This window comes from Bos mutus, chromosome 8, assembly GCF_027580195.1.
Source record: "Bos mutus isolate GX-2022 chromosome 8, NWIPB_WYAK_1.1, whole genome shotgun sequence".
Classification (NCBI taxonomy): domain Eukaryota; kingdom Metazoa; phylum Chordata; class Mammalia; order Artiodactyla; family Bovidae; genus Bos; species Bos mutus.
In genome coordinates this window covers 37,060,001-37,077,376 of record NC_091624.1, presented here as the reverse complement: position 1 = coordinate 37,077,376, position 17,376 = coordinate 37,060,001, and the positions used below count along the sequence as shown (strand labels likewise).

Genomic DNA, 17,376 nt, shown 5'->3' with positions numbered 1-17,376 from the left:
ACTCCAAAATTGGAAAGAACCCAAATGTCCATCAAAAGAAGAATGGATTAAAAAAAAACTGGAATATTTATAGAAGGAAATATTACTCAGCAATAGAACTAGTTGCATGTAACTAGTTCAAAAAACATTATGCTAAGCAAAAGAAGCCAGGCATAAGATATATATTATAACGATCCTATTTCTATGACATTTTAGAATAGACAAAACTAATCTACTGTGACAGAAAGCAAGTCAGTGGTTATATAAGACCTGGAGGTGAAGGTAGGAGAACTTTCTGGGGTGATGGAAATGTTCTGTATCTTATTCTGGATATTGGTTACTTGGATACATCAAAACTCATCAAATCTAAGTACTTCTTAAGATCTGTGCATCTTGATGTATGTAAATTATACTTCAATTTAAAAAATAAAAGTAAAAATATCCTGAAATCAACTACCCAACATTTTCTACCCATACCTGACTACTATATATTTTAAATAGATAACAGAGCCCCACCAAGTACCTACTCTGTCCCATTTAATGTTTACTAAGTGTGAATAATTATTTTTAAATTAAAAATACATCTATGAAAAGTGACAGTCACTTATCTATCCTACTTGAAAAAAAATTAATGAAACTATAGCTAGAATACATAATTCCTACTAGCAAAAGTTCAAACTAATTACAACCACATACATCTTTTTATTCTAAGGACTTTGATAAAATAATATTGTTGGCAGCTTATATTTTTCCACTAAGCACAGAGAATCAATATCATCAATGTAAATGAAAATTTTGAATATTTCTAAACGTTTTGTGAATCCTATAAGGAGAGACATGGAATTTTCCAGAAGAGTCTAATTTAAATTCATTAGGTCAAAACACAATTTCCTATTTAATTCAAAATAATAGAAAAGCGTAAGTATTATTTACAAAGAAATATGATTTATGGAAAATAGAAAATAAAAGGCAAGAGGAGCAAATAATTTCTATCATACCCATTGAAAATATGCTGAATGAGTGGGTGAGTAGTCTTCATGTAAATATCTTGATTAGTGCATGCCTCATCAAAGATTTCATCAAAATAAAAAACATGCTGAAAAAGAAATTTGATTTTTAGAGAAAGAGATACGTTCTGGATTTTCTTCATCACTATTCTAGTTGACACAGGATAAAGGTGCAAATACATTTTTAACTAATAGTAACTGTCCATGACAAAGTTAGAGATAATAAGCAATTATCAACTGTCAAATGACAAGGCCTAGTTTTACTTGAAATCTCAGTAGACATGTTCTTATACTGTAAAAACTAAGCCACATGATTTTTGTTCTCTCTTAAGGGAAGTAAATTAATGAGTGTTAACAGTGAGCCAATCCTCCTTAAGTCTAGGAGAGGAACTGAATTCTATGGAGATTATTCTCATAGCCCAGCCTGAGCATGCGGGAAACATGAGCAAAGAGGCAAAGCAGGAAAGCACAAAGAATGTTTAGAAGACAGGGAGGATTTACTGTGTTTAAAATACAGGATACTGGCAGGTAGAAAAGTGAAAATAGCAGGTGAGAATAAGGAGTTAGGACTATATTGTAGGGGTCTTGGGACACCAGCATTAAGGGAGAGGAGGGAATGCTTTTATTTAATTTAGTGAAAGTGGGAAGGCAAAAAACTTTGCAAAAGAGAGGGATGAGCTGAGCCATTTTATTGGAAGACTAATCTGCCTTATATTGTGCATGGATTGGAAACATGAACACTAGTGGTTAGGTTAAAGAAAGAAAAGGAAATTCGCTCAGTCATGTCCGACTCTTTGCGAACCCATTGGCTGTAGCCTACCAGGCTCCTCCATCCATGGAATTTTAGATTAGGTTAAGAAGAGTCTAAATTAGACAATGACAATGGAAATAAAAAGAAATGAGCGCATGAGAAATTTGGCAGCTGACTGGATGTGATAGCTGGGGAGAGAAAGGAATCCAAGCTTATTCCCAAATGAAAAACCATGGTAATCTGAAAGAGAGGTAGGACACCCCATTAAGTTGTGTCTGGAAAGTGTTAGTTCAGCAACCATAATTATTTGCCTAATTTAGAATCTTACCATGTTGGCAGCCCAACTATATCTGGGTAAAAAATCCTAATGATTTCAAGTCTGACTGTAGTATCATAATGGCAGTCCATACATGATGAATGAGAGATGAAGTCATATTTTATACTACCTTTTGGGCCTACTCTAAATATTCAGTTAAGACAAAATTTTATTTTTTTGCAATAAACAAAACTTTTATTCAAACAACTGCAGTACAGGGCACAATTCAGATTTTTTTAAAAAATGGAAAGGAAACAGGAAAAATATTTTCAGCACTTTACATTTTCATACAAGTGTTACGGTTTTGTGTCTACATTCATCCATTGAGCACTGAATCCCCTAGATTTGAGATCTTTCATCAAAATTGGAACACTAACATAGAAGGTTCCTTTTACAAAGGTCCATGTTCTAGCTTTGGTTTTTCCCTAAGTAAAAAACAAGGTCTGTCTGCGTCTTGAGCTGCTTCTCTGGTGGAAATGGGTTTAAGCCAGTTTACTATGGGTCACTGTACCCCAAGTATGATTCTGTTTCATATACATTACTTTAGAATGGAAATTTGTTAGGTCATTTGAGAAGAAATTGGAGCCACAAAGTCAAATATATCAATAGAAAAAATTCTCAGAGGAATCCCTTGGCAGCCCAGTGGTTAGGACTCCAGCTTCAACTGCATGGGTAGGGAACTAAGGTCCTGCAAGCTGCACAGTGTGGCCAAAAAAAAGAAGAGAAAAAAGTCTCCGAAAGTTAGGAGGTGAGAAAAACATGAACCTGTGCAGCAGGATAAAGAGATCTGTGAACTTTTAGTGTTCTGAAAAATGTGACTGATTTTAAGAACAGTAAAATGTAACTTTGAAGCTGGGTCATAGGTAGATGGCGGTTCATTATACTTTTGATGAGGCTTGAAAATGGCAATAATAAAGAGCAAAATACATTTCTAAAATCTGATTTTAATGGACATGATTTATACCTAACTCATAAACAGGTCTTTAAGCAAGGAGACAAATCCATTCTTTGCTCAGAAATCACTGTATGTTTTTATAGTTAAGTATGATATCTAAATTAAGTATGATATCTTACTGCCAAATTCAGACTTAAATTGAAGAAAGTGGAGAAAACCACTAGACCATTCAGGTATAACCTAAATCAAATCCCTTATGATTATACAGTGTAAGTGAGAAATAGACTTAAGGGACTAGATCTGATAGAGTGCCTGATGAACTATGGATGGAGGTTTGTGACATTGTATAGGAGACAGGAATCAAGACCATCCCCATGGAAAAGAAATGCAAAAAAGGCAAAATGGCTGTCTGAGGAGGCCTTACAAATAGCTGTGAAAAGAAGAGAAGTGAAAAGCAAAGGAGAAAAGGAAAGATATAAGCATCTGAATGCAGAATTCCAAAGAATAGCAAGGAGAGATAAGAAAGCCTTCCTCAGCGATCAATGCAAAGAAATAGAGGAAAACAACAGAATGGGAAAGACTAGAGATCTCTTCCCTGGTGGCTCAGAGGTTAAAGCATCTGCCTCCAATGCGGGAGACCGGGATTCAATCCCTGGGTTGGGAAGATCCCCTGGAGAAGGAAATGGCAACCCACTCCAGTACTCTTGCCTGGAGAATCCCATGGATGGAGAAGCCTGGTGGGCTATAGTCCACGGAGTCGCAAAGAGTTGGACACGACTGAGCGACTTCACTTCACTTCAGAGATCTCTTCAAGAAAATCAGAGATACCAAGGGAACATTTCATGGAAAGATGGGCTCGATAAAGGACAGAAATGGTATGGACCTAACAGAAGCAGATGATATTAAGAAGAGGTGGCAAGAATACACAAAAGAACTGTACAAAAAAGATCTTCACGACCCAGATAATCACGATGGTGTGATCACTCACCTAGAGCCAGACATCCTGGAATGTGAAGTCAAGTGGGCCTTAGAAAGCATCACTAAGAACAAAGCTAGTAGAGGTGATGGAATTCCAGTTGAGCTATTTCAAATCCTGAAATATAATGCTGTGAAAGTGCTGCACTCAATATGCCAGCAAATTTGGAAAACTCAGCAGTGGCCACAGGACTGGAAAAGGTCAGTTTTCATTCCAATCCCAAAGAAAGGCAATGCCAAAGAATGCTCAAACTACCACACAATTGCACTCATCTCATACACTAGTAAAGTAATGCTCAAAATTCTCCAAGCCAGGCTTCAGCAATACATGAATTGTGAACTTCCAGATGTTCAAGCTGGTTTTAGAAAAGGCAGAGGAACCAGAGATCATATTGCCAACATCTGCTGGATCATCAAAAAAGCAAGAGAGTTCCAGAAAAGCATCTATTTCTGCTTTATTGACTATGCCAAAGCCTTTGACTGTGTGGATCACAAAAATTGTGGAAAATTCTGAAAGAAATGGGAATACCAGACCACCTGACCTGCCTCTTGAGAAACCTATATGCAGGTCAGGAAGCAACAGTTAGAACTGGACATGGAACAACAGACTGGTCAAGGCTGTATATTGTCACCCTGCTTATTTAACTTATATGCAGAGCACATCATGAGAAACACTGGGCTGGAAGCACAAGCTGGAATCAAGATTGCCGGGAGAAATATCAATAACCTCAGGTATGCAGATGACACCATCCTTATGGCAGAAAGTGAAGAGGAACTTAAAAGCCTCTTGATGAAAGTGAAAGAGGAGAGTGAAAAAGTTGGCTTAAAGCTCAACATTCAGAAAACAAAGATCATGGCATCTGGTCCCATCATTTCTTGGGAAATAGATGGGGAAACAGTGTCAGACTTTATTTTTGGGGGCTCCAAAATCACTGCAGATGGTGATTGCAGGCATGAAATTAAAAGATGCTTACTCCTTGGAAGGAAAGTTATGACCAACCTAGACAGCATATTGAAAAGCAGAGATATTACTTTGCCAACAAAGGTCCATCTAGTCAAGGCTATGGTTTTTCCAGTGGTCATGTATGGATGTGAGAGTTGGATTGTGAAGAAAGCTGAGCACCAAAGAATTGATGCTTTTGTACTGTGGTGTTGGAGAAGGCTCTTGACAGCCCCTTGGACTGCAAGGAGATCCAACCAGTCCATTCTAAAGGAGATCAGTCCTGGGTGTTCATTGGAAGGACTGATGTTGAAGCTGAAACTCCAGTACTTTGGCCACCTCATGTGAAGAGTTGACTCACTGGAAAAGACTCTGATGCTGGGAGGGATTGCGGGCAGGGAGGAGAAGGGGACGACAGAGGATGAGATAGCTGGATGGCATCACCGACTCGATGGACATGAGTTCGAGTGAACTCCGGGAGTTGGTGATGAACAGGGAGGCCTGGCGTGCTGTGGTTCATGGGGTTGCAGAGTCAGACATGACTGAGCGACTGAACTGAACTGATTATATCTAAAGCATTTTTGGCATTTCTCAGGAAAATTTTTAAAAATGAAGAGAAATAAATGTGGGAATAAACTGGTTTTGGTTTTCCTTTATTTCACTGAGTATATGGCTATTCTCCTCTTTCTATAAGTGCTCTTTTGAAAGCACTTATTCATTAAAGGAATTAGTTATCTTTCCATCTAATAGAACTGAAAATTGATTTTTCATGGTAAATTGATGGGGAAAAAATGGAAACAGTTGCAGATTTTATTTTCCTGGGTTCCAAAATCACCGTGGACAGCGACTGCAGCCATGAAAGTAAAAGATGCTTCCTCCTTAAAAATGCTATGACAAACCTAGATAGAGTATTAAAAAGCAGAGACAACACTTTGCCGACAAAGGTCCATAATAGTCAAAGCTATGGTTTTTCCAGTAGTCACATACCAATGGGGGAACTGGACCATAAAGAAGGCTGAGTGCCGAAGAATTGATGCTTTTGAACTGTGGTGCTAGTGAAGCATGTTGAGAGTCCCTTGGACTGCAAGGAGAACAAAGCAGTCAACCCTAAAGGAAATCAACTTTGAATACTCGTTGGAAGGACTGATACTGAAGCTGAAGCTCCAATACTTTGGCCACCTGATGAGAAGAGCCGACTCACTGCCAAAGATTCTGATGCTGGGAAAGACTGAGGGCAGAAGGAGAAGAGAGCCAACAGAGGATGAGATGGTTGGATGGCATCATTGATTCCAGTTGGTGATGCCATCAAACTCAGTGAGCTTGAGTAAACTCCGGGAGATAGTGAAGAACAGGGAAGACTGGTGTTGCCGCAGTCCATGGGGTTGCGAAGAGTCAGACACAACTTAGCAACTGAACAACCACAATTTTTCCTTCCAATAGAACTAAAGTATTGATTTTTCCAATACTTCTTTAAGAATCTCTCATGAAAGATATGTGAGCATGCAACATTACTATTATAATTCATAAAGTCCTCTGCATCACATACACTTTCATTTGACCATATTTTATTAATGAAGTTTGGTTAACATTCACTTCATGGAGTTACCTGGTGGCTTAATGGTTAGAATTCTGGCTTTCACTGCTGTGGCCTGGATTCAATCCCAGGTCAGGGAACTGAGAGCCTGCAAGCTGCTCTGGGTGCAGCCAAAAAAATAAAAAATCACTTTAGCCTTGATATGATAAGAGTTGCATAGCTTATTTTTTAAAGAAATTTTTTTTTCAGATTATAAATGTATTTCTAAAATATCTCTGGAAAGATACACTTAGAATATCGGTTGTCCTCAAGGACAAAATGAGATTAGAGACACTCTTCATAGCATGATCTATATCCTATTCAAAAGTTCTGATTTTATTGATATAAGAGTAATAATCATGATCACAGAAAAAAATTTAAACATGGATTACAACAGATAAGAAAATCAAATTATCTGTAAATCTTACTACCCTGAGATGGCCACTACTGACTTTGATATATTTCAGTACCATCTTTTTTTAAATCTATATATATTTTCCTTTATTTAAGAAATTGGGGATGAAAGAAACAGGTCTGTTTCCTTGTTTTTTTCACTCATTATGTTGCTATCATAAAATTTAATGGTTAAGTATGACAGCACAATGTATGTATATGATCACACATATTAAGTAACAAAAGATCTGAACAGATAAGATATTTAATTAAAGGACAAATAAACCTAGTGTTTGAATACCTGAATAAGATTAAAAATAAAACCCAAAGAATCTAGGATCAATATTTACTTGCTATGTTTGCTATGAACCTCCCTTTTCTTCTTTCTACTTAAGAAAGGTGGAGAGGGGAGGAAAAAAGGCCTCTCAACACAGATTATAAGCATTGACAAGTAATGAGTTTGACCTATGACAGCAAAGGTCTAAAGTTCAAACAGCAGAGAAAGAGCTATGGAAACTATGGATATTCAATAAGTATTGACCAATGGTAATGACAAAGAAGTAAGGTTATTGTGTTTTGGGATAATGGAAAAATACAAAAGATAAAATGATGCCTCCTTGAGGGAATTACTGTGACAGAAGCATCATTAAGGCAATCTTGGGTAGATGGTGACTGGAGAGGGCTATTACTATGGCTATAAGTAGCCATGGAACTAGATAGCATTACACCTAATTGGTCATTTGGACCATCTTCAATATAAATACCTCCCACCTAGAGCTAATAGATTGTGCACTGACCAGCAATCAATAAGGCTGTTAAAGTGATTGAGTTGGTTAGACAGTGGCCTAGTAATTTAGTGCCCATAGAAAGACTCTGTGCATTGCTTTGACTGTTACTGAGAAACCCAATTTTGGTAAGCAAAGAAAACAAAGAACAATGCAAGTGTTAAAGAGGGGAGAGTATTAACAACCTGACTTCAGTGTTAAAGGATTTATTTCAGTAGAGTAAAATCTCAGCTGACCAAGGTGAATTGTCTGCACACCAGATTACTCACCACCTTTTTTTTTTCTTCTTCCTACTAATCACTGGGTTTTGTACTTTTTTTTCCTTACGCCACTTGGCTTGCAGGATCTCAGTTTCCTGACTAGAGAATGAGCCCAGGCCATAGCAGTGAAAATGCCAAATCCTAACCATGAGACCACCAGGGAACTCTTAGTCACTGAGTTTTGAAGTAAGAGACAGAGAGAATAGAATGGACATAATATGAACATTCAGGGAGGCAGATTCAGAGTAAAAGAAACTCTGAATTCCCAGATCTTAATAGATTATTCATAATTGCTTCATGATTTTAAGAGTGCCTAAATTATAATATCTTCCATCAATGGGGTTTGCTTCTTTCATAACAGACTGAAGGAATTATTGAAAGGGTACCTAAGAGCTGGGAATAAATTCATTTTGATATCAAATTCTTTGTTCTTAGACTTAATCATCCTGGCAGGGAGTGAACATTTCTTTTTTTTTTTTTTTGAACATTTCTTAATGTGTTTGAGCTACCAGTGTTTTACTTAAACCCACATACATGTTCAATGTGAAATCACATTCCTGGATTATCTTTACTCACTGCAATCTACCTTATACAAAGTGGCCTGTTCAGGAACCCAATTTCTACCAACTTAACTCTATGCCTAAACATAATTAAGAATCAAAATAAGCAGCTGGCTGGCAACCTGGGGCCATGTTGCTCTCCATCTTTAAACTCCAGACTTGCACTCAGCAGAGTAAGTTCACACTGAGAGACAGGAGAGAAATGAGACTATGTGACCATCTCACAGTTGGTCTGGGGCAACTCAGTGACTGTCCTTCCTACCAGCAGTTCATTATCTAAACTCTTTTTATTCTCCCATTTGCTCTTTTATGACTAAATATGTATAATTAAATTCACATAAAGCATGGTAAGTGAATGTATGAAAGTGAAAGTGAAGTCGCTCAGTCATGTCCGACTCTTTGGGACCCCATGGACTGTAGCCTATCAGGCTCCTCCATCCATGGGATTTTGCAGGTGAGAGTGCTGGAGTAGATTGCCATTTCCTTCTCCAAGGGATAGAACCCGGGTCTCCCGCATCGCAGGCAGACCCTTTACCGTCTGAGCCACCAGGGAAGCCCAAGTGAATGTACAATGTATAATGCAACTCTATTGCACGAGAGAGAAGGAATTATGCTTGCGTTATTTCCTACTGCACTACATTTTTTAAAAATGAAGGCTAAGTGTTATCAGTGATTAATGCAGTGTCACATAGAATGAATGCCAACACTCAAACCTAAAAACTGAATATAAGAATTTGTACTGCTACTCAAACAAAAAACTTGACACTTGATAATGTTAGTTCCATCGAAGGAAAGTATCATACCTGTAGAATATACTGTGTGAGGTCAACTGCTTCTTTCTTCTCATGAACAAGTAGAGTTTCTTTATCTTTCACAGTAATAATGTTGATTTCTCCACGACGTACCTCCCTCATGCCCAGAGGGCGTTTTCGAACACAAACTCTGATTTTCTCCATCTCAGTCCAAGGATTCTCTTTCTCTGAAGTGTTCTGTCTGATATATGTTTATAAGTGGGCTTTAATTTTTAGTTAACAAAATAAAGCTATCTAAGAGGTCAAAGTATCAGTATATTTTGTTATAAATTAGGTGTAATACAAACACACACACATAGACACACAATATCTGTTATATACTAAAGTGCTGACACTAAGAAAGTTCTTTCATTAGCTCTAAATCCTCCTGATTTACTTCTATCTCCATCTCTACTCAATCCCACTCAAATGCAGATTTCTTGCTTCCTTTCAATTCTTACTATTGTACATTTACTGTTTTCTTGACCATTTAATCTAATTTTTTTTTTTAATCCTACCTGGGTTTATGAAATACCTTGAATTTGGTGGTAGGTTTCAATGTATTTTCACCATGTTTCTTCCAGGTATATTCTGACCCTCCCTTTGTCCTTCTTGCTTCCTTTTTTTTTTTGCCTACCTTGATATGTATTTATTTGTTAGAACACAATCCTACTCCAGGACAATTTTATGACTGGTGCTGCTGCTGCTGCTACTAAGCTGCTTCAGTCGTGTCTGACTCTGTGCGACCCCACAGACGGCAGCCCACCAGGCTCCCCCGTCCCTGGGATTCTCCAGGCAAGAACACTGGAGTGGGTTGCCATTTCCTTCTCCAATGCAGGAAAGTGAAAAGTGAAAGTGAAGTCGCTCAGTCGTGTCCGACCCTCAGCGACCCCATGGACTGCAGCCTACCAGCCTCCTCTGTCCATGGGATTTTCCAGGCAAGAGTACTGGAGTGGGGTGCCATTCCCTTCTCCTATGACTGGTACTGTCCACCACTAATTCATCCTTCTATTCAGACACATTTCTTCTCCGGCTGTCTTCAGTGAACTCATCTACCTTAACATCCAGAAGAGAGGCAATATTACTTGGGTTAAGAGTACAAAATTCATCAGGTTTACTAGCTGAGCCTAATAGTAGCATATATGATACATCGAAGTACTGACCACTTTACCTATGCAGAAATGCCTCTTAAGCAAGGTAACATGAAAAGAGAATCCTTGAAAGTAGATGTTTTACCAAGACCAATGCCTTTGGCACACATACTTAGAATGTCTTAGAGAGACAAATCATTTCCTTCCTTTACACTTTAGAATTTGATTAATAACCCCTAAACAGCCTTTTAGAATAGAGTTTACACAGGATATTTCACTATATAATTGTTTCATATCAACTTCAATTTTCTGAGACCTCCAACTGGCTGGAAAATTATTTTTCACCAGGATCTAAATTAGTAACAAGTAAGAAATAAAATTTCTAATATATTGCATAAAAAACTACTCAAGGCTTTTGAAGCATGTTATTATTTTTTTAACCAATGTAGACATCTAAAAAAAGAACCATTTTGACTTGAAATGTGGCAAAATCCTGATGATCATTAAAAGTGAATGACAGGCATGTGGGGTTCATTGTTGTATTTTGCATGTATTTTATTTTTTATAAGAAAAAAACAAACTTTCTCTGGGTTTTTTTGGACCATGCTGTGGGGTTTGCAGGATCTTAGTTCCCCAACCAGGACTGAACCCAGGTCCAGCAGTGAAAGTACAGAGTCTTAAACACTGGGCCACCAGGAATTTCTCAGAATAAAACACATTTTTAATGCATCCTAAAAGGTTCTAGCTTTTTTCTTTTTTTAAGGCTCTAGTTTTAATGTGCAATATTCCCTAGAAGAAATAAACTGTATCTGTCTGACATGCAAAGTTAATACAGCTAGAGTTAGGTCTGCTCACGATCTTAAATAAGTCAGGGCAACCAGTCCTCTAAATGCCTCAGACTTTTATTAGAATTCAGAGTCCAATAAGTTATTTTGAACTTACCTAATTTGAGGTATCCAAAGAGAATGCTCTTCAGATAGGGATGACTCACTAACAGGAAGCTTCAAGTTGGTGAGGGAGTTTCTCAGGGTTCTGAAACTCTGGCTCCTACTTAGAATTTAGGGGAGAAGACAATATTGAAAATTATTGGGACAATGAACTTTCTTGACCTCCATTTCTCTAACATAATAAGGAATGAGAAGAGTAAGATGATACAAAAGGTGAGAAAGCTCAATTGAACACCTTCCGTCCTGGGTCTGCCATGTATAAACCTCTGTGAGAGCACTTAGCTCACTCTTTGGTTGTCTGACTTCCCCTCAGCCTGCCCACTAAGAGTCTCAGTCTCCAGATATTCTAATGATCTTTATATCTAGAATCAAGACAGGCAGAGGGGGTATTCTATATATGCGAAATAAATAAAGCAGAAATATTTAAACTAAAATATCCATTCTATCTAAATAAATAATGGAAAGTCGTATCTTCATTCTGTTTATAAATAATTCCAATTTAGATTTGTATATGTTGTTCAATAAAAGACTAACATTCAAAAAAGTATTTGTTCTTTCACCGCTGAGCTAACCAACAGGACAGCAACAATCATGGCATTGATGGTCATAGAACAATCTAGTCCTTTCACAACTCAAAGAAGAAAAAAATACTATATGCTCTGTGCTTTGCTAAACCAAGCCAAAAAAAATTTTATTTTCAGAAACACTATAGAATTCATTTATGTATTTCAAATTACTAAAGGCATTTTTACCTTTAAAATTGGGGTCCTCTATTCTTTTAGAATAAAAGAACTGGTTGGTTATGAAATCCTCTGAAACCTTAGCCAATATAAGACCATATGGAAATACTTTTAAGGTATGAATAATAGCCCTTATATTTTTTTTTAAGTGGCTTAAGAATGTATTTTGTTTCTCCATAACTCACCAACAGTAATTTTTAAAATAACAAAACAGGTAATACACATTAGTTTTAAAAGAATGTATTTTCTATTATACCAAGGTTAGTATTAGGGATTACTTGATATTTCAACTCTTAGGGACCTTTTTCAAATTCTAACTCAAAGCACTAAGTGAAAAATAACTTATTGTCACTCTGGCTCCCAAACTCTAAATGCTATCAAAAGTATCTTATTCTTTGCAATGACCAAACTCATCTGTTCTTCCAGGGCTGGAATTGTAAAAAGCACTCAAAATCAAGACCATATTTCAAATTTTGCAGGTAAATCAACTGCTCCAAAGACCTATTTAATTCAACTAGCTGAATTAAACAGTGTTTTTTAAAAACTAAGCTTCATGACCCCTGGTTGAAGTTAATTTGATAGTCTTAGAAAAAAAATCCTGTGGATTTTGTAAATTTTTTTTCTACTGCAGAAGCAAGTTAACTATTTTACCTTCATGGATGCACTAGATATATCATGTCATGCTATAATAAAAACAGGTCTGCAGCAGGCCCTGGTAAGTAGCAGCTGCTTGATGCACATGAACAATATCATCTTTCTCCCATCTGGAAAGTCCAAATTCTTCATCAATTTCCCCCAGTCAAGGTATCTGCATTATCACCACAGAAGTTGTTCACTATTATTTTCTGTAAATATGGAGTAGTTGGTCTCCTCTGGTCATGGAGAACCCTGCCCTTGCCTAAGGCTCCCTTCCCTCCAGAAAAAAAAAAAAAAGATAAAGATAAAAAGTTATTACCTGATATAGGAATGAGGGATTCCGTAGTTATACCCTGAAACATGAGAGACTCTTTGAATAACTGAACTATCACAATCCCCTTGTACTGGAGAAAAGTGATTTGATGAAAAGGGTGAAATCTTAGCTGCTTTTTGTATGTTGGAATCAGCGGCTGCGGCATTCAGAATTCCTGTTTGTGTATGGTACTGGGAATCATCTGGTAGCATGTGCTCCAGTACTTTTATGTAGTTAGACTTCTGTTCACTTGCAGAAAAATCTGATAAATCACACAGTTCAAACTGATTGTTGCTGGTAGTTCTGTCTTTGTTGTCAGCAGGAGAATCAAAATGCAGTTGCCTTCGAGGGCCAGATCTGGATTTCTGAGGCTTGACACACAGATTGCTTGTCTGAAGACGAGAGTCTCGGCTACTGACTGCTTTATCTTCTTCCTGCATAATCTTAATGATTTTGATAAGTTGGAAGAGACGTTTGCGGTCGTTCATGTCATGGACTCCCAATTTGGAGTAGTCCTTCATTGTAACGTTGGCTAATTCATCTATTTTCTGAAGGCCAAGGGCAGTAAAATGAGGATAATACTGTGCTAGTTCAGCTTCACAAAGACATTCATACAACCAGGATGTCATTTTTGTGAACGGGTTTCTATAAACCCTGAAGAGAAAAAAAAATTCATTCACTTGAAATATAGTATATATAATACAATTATTCCTTAAAAAAAAAGAGAACCACAAAAGAAATATGCAGCAAAATCCATTCCAGCATTCCAGGTTTTTAATAAATACATTTTTCTTTTAAAATGATTACATAGCATAATGTATAAACATGCTTATAATGCATTTGTAGTAATTTGTCCTTTGTTTAATTAAAAGAGACTTTCAATTATGTATACACATAGGTACATGAACGCATAACACAAATCACTTACTTATTCTAGGGAGTTCCTTCCAACTTTGCAATGTCTACTTAACATATACCACAAACTACTGAAACCTTGTCCCCAACTGCTGATTGTTACAGGACTAATTTTAGATGTTCAAGTTAATATCAAGGCATGTCGCACAACTGTTTCCCATGATTAACGAACAAAGGCTAAGAACTGTTTCAAAATGGAAAGCAGAATTAGTGACTCACAGAGGATCATGAATATAATTCAGAGAAAATCACATTTGTATATTCTGAGTACTGGTAGAAGTTAGTTGAATAAAGAGGTAAAAACATCATTAATTTAGAATCTACTAATTCAGGATTTTCAGATCATTTTAAAACGCAGGTGTTCGTAGATGTCTACCTATATACAGAACATGAATAAGAGAATTTACCTAGGAAATTAATACCATGGTCAAAAATTTTAATGGCTATACACTAAAATGTTTAAAAAATTTAACATAAGATATTTAATTAAATACTAACAAACGATGTGGTAATAACACGTAATCCTAGTCTATTATTAAAGTCAGGACCCTGGGGAGTTCTTCGTATCACTGTTAATCAAGTTCAAGTTCATAAGAATACTGAAAGGTAAGTAAACTACATTTTCTTTAAAAAAATTTTTTAAATACTTCAGTTTTCAAATTCTGTTAGTTCTTGGTAAAGCTTTTCTGTTTTTCATTTTAATTTATATTTTATCTTCCTTCTAGGAGAAACAGAAAAAGAGGTGAGGGCCAGGTAAAAATGGTAATAAAAAGACCCTGAGTAACAAACTTTGGAGGAAATGGTCAAAGGGGCTAAAAAGCACATTTTAAACTCATCCCACCCTTTTCCATTTGTGGTAGATGAAAAAAGAAAAATTCTTTGCAGGGCTCTCCACCAAGAGATGAAATTTACTTCTGTTGCATTAAGGCTGGCCTTGTGACATTTTGGCCAACAGAAAGTGGTGGAAATGACACTATGTGACTTATGCTGCTACTGCTGCTGCTAAGTCGCTTCAGTCGTGTCCGACTCTGTGCGACCCCAGAGATGGCAGCCCACCAGGCTCCCCCGTCCCTGGGATTCTCCAGGCAAGAACACTAGAGTGGGTTGCCATTTCCTTCTCCAAGGCATGAAAGTGAAAAATGAAAGTGAAGTCGCTCAGTCGTGTCCGACTCTTCGAGACCCCGTGGACTGCAGCCTACCAGGCTCCTCTGTCCCTGGGATTTTCCAGGCAAGAGTACTGGAGTGGGTTGCCATTGCCTTCTCCAGATGTGACTTATAGACCTAGTCAAGAGCCCTTGTACTGCTGTCAGTCACTAACTCCTGTCTGACTCTGCGACCCTGTGGACTGAGCACTCCAGGCTTCCCAGTTCTACACTATCTCCTGGAGTTTGCTCAAACTCATGTACATTGAGTCGGTGACCATCCAACCATCTCATCCTCTGCCACATTCTTCTCCTGCCTTCAATCATTCCCAGTATCAGGATATTTTCCAATGAGTCAGCTCTTTGCATCAGGTGGCTTAAATATTGGAGCTTCAGCATTAATTCTTCCAATGAATATTCAGAACTGATTTCCTTTAGGATTGACTGGCTTGATGTCCTTGCAGTCCAAGGGACTCTCAAGAGTCCTCTCCAACACCACAGTTTAAAAGCATCAATTCTTTGAGATAGTGATGGACAGGGAAGCCTGGCGTGCTGCAGTCCATGGGGTCGCAGAGAGTTGGACATGTCTGAGCAACTGAACTGAACTGACAGCCTTCTTTACGGTCCGACTCACACATCCGTCCATGATTACTGTATAAATCATAGCTTTGACAATACGGACCTTTGTTGGCAAAGTGATGTCTCTGCTTTTTAATCCACTGTCTAGGTTTTTTCATAGCTTTTCTTCCAAGGAGCAAGCATTTTTTAATTTCATGGCTGTAGTCACCATCCACAGTGATTCTGGAGCTCAAGAAAATAAAGTTTGTCACTGTTTGCATTGTTTCCTTATCTGTTTGCCATAAAGTTATGGGACTAGATGCCATTATCTTAGTTTTTTGAATATTGAGTTTCAAAGCCAGCTTTTTCACTCTGTTTCACCTTCATCAAGAGGTTCTTTAGTTCCTCTTTGCTTTCTACCATAAGGGTGGTTTCATCTGCATATCTGAGGTTATTTATATTTCTTCCAGCAATCCTGATTGCAGCTTCTGAGTCATCCAGCCCAACATTTCACATGATGTACTCTCCATAGAAGTTAAATAACCTGGGTGACAATTTACAGTCTTAACATACTTCTTTCCCAATTTGGACCAATCTGTTGTTCCATGTCTGGTACTAACCGTTCCTTCTTGGCCTTCATACAGGTTTATCAGGAGGCAGGTAAAGTTATCTGGTACTCCTATCTCTTTAAGAATTTTCCATAGTTTGTTGTAATCCACATAAAGTCTTTAGTATAGTCAGTGAAGCAGATGTTTTTCTGGAATTCCTTTGCTTCCTCCATGATCCAACGAATGTTGGCAATTTAATCTCTGGTTCCTCTGCCTTTTTTAAAATCAGCTTGTAGATCTGTAAGTTTTTGGTTCACATACTGCTGAAACCTAGCTTGAAGCATTTTGAGCATAATCTTGCTAGCATGTGAAATGAGCACAATTGTACAGTAGCTTGAATATTCTTTGGCATTGTCTTTAAGAATAGAATGAAAACTGACCTTTTCCAGTCCTGTGGCCACTGCTAAGTGTCCAAATTTGCTAACATATTGAGTGCAGCACTTAAACAGCATCATCGTTTAGGATTTGAAATAGCTCAGCTGGAATTTTATCATCTCCTCTAGTTTTGTTCGTAGTGATGCTTCCAAAGGCCCACTTGACTTCACATTCCAGGATGTCTGGCTCTAGAGTGATTGCACCATCATGGTTATCCAAGTTGTTAAGATTATTTTTGTATAGTTCTTCTGTGTATTCTTGCCACCTCTTCTTAACCTCTTCTGCTTCTGTTAGGTCCTTAACATTTCTGTCCTTTACTGTGCTCATCCTTGCATGAAATGTTCCCTTGATATCTCCAGTTTTCTCAAAGAGATGTCTAGTCTTTCCCATTCTACTGTTTTCCTCTATTTCTCTGCATTGTTCATTGAAGAAGGCCTTCTTATCTCTCCTTGCTATTCTCTGAAACTCTGTATTCAGTTGGGTAAATCTTTCCCTTTCTCCTTTGCCTTTTCTTTCTATTCTTTCCTCAGCTATTTGTAAAGCCTCCCCAGACAACTTGCATTTCTTTTTCTTGGGGATGTTTTTGGTCATTGGCTCCTGTACAATGTTACGAATCTGTGTCCATAGTTCAGGCACTCTGTCTACCAGATCTAATCCCTTAAATCTATCTGTCACCTCTACTGTATAATGATAAGGGATTTGATTTAGGTCATACCTTAATGGCCTAGTGGTTTTCCCTCAGATCAAACAGATCAGTCGCTCAGTCATGTCCAACTCTTTGCGACCTCATGAATCGCAGCACGCCAGGCCTCCCTGTCCATCACCA

At 37.7% G+C, this 17,376-nt stretch overlaps 1 protein-coding gene across 2 annotated transcripts in view; it reads right to left on the bottom strand.

Moving 5' to 3' along the window:
• KIF24 (kinesin family member 24) overlaps positions 1-17,376 on the bottom strand; it is a 71,951-nt gene that overhangs the window by 34,771 nt on the left and 19,804 nt on the right. The window contains exons 2-5 of one of the 2 annotated variants that reach the window (XM_070375443.1): positions 12,959-13,606; positions 11,259-11,366; positions 9,238-9,427; positions 978-1,075 (exon numbers count right to left, since the gene is read on the bottom strand). In XM_070375443.1, the coding sequence (XP_070231544.1) occupies positions 978-1,075; positions 9,238-9,427; positions 11,259-11,366; positions 12,959-13,581 (1,019 nt within the window). In that variant the 5' untranslated portion in view covers positions 13,582-13,606. The remainder of the gene's footprint in view (positions 1-977; positions 1,076-9,237; positions 9,428-11,258; positions 11,367-12,958; positions 13,607-17,376) is intronic. The other variant, XM_070375444.1, reaches the window with a different exon arrangement.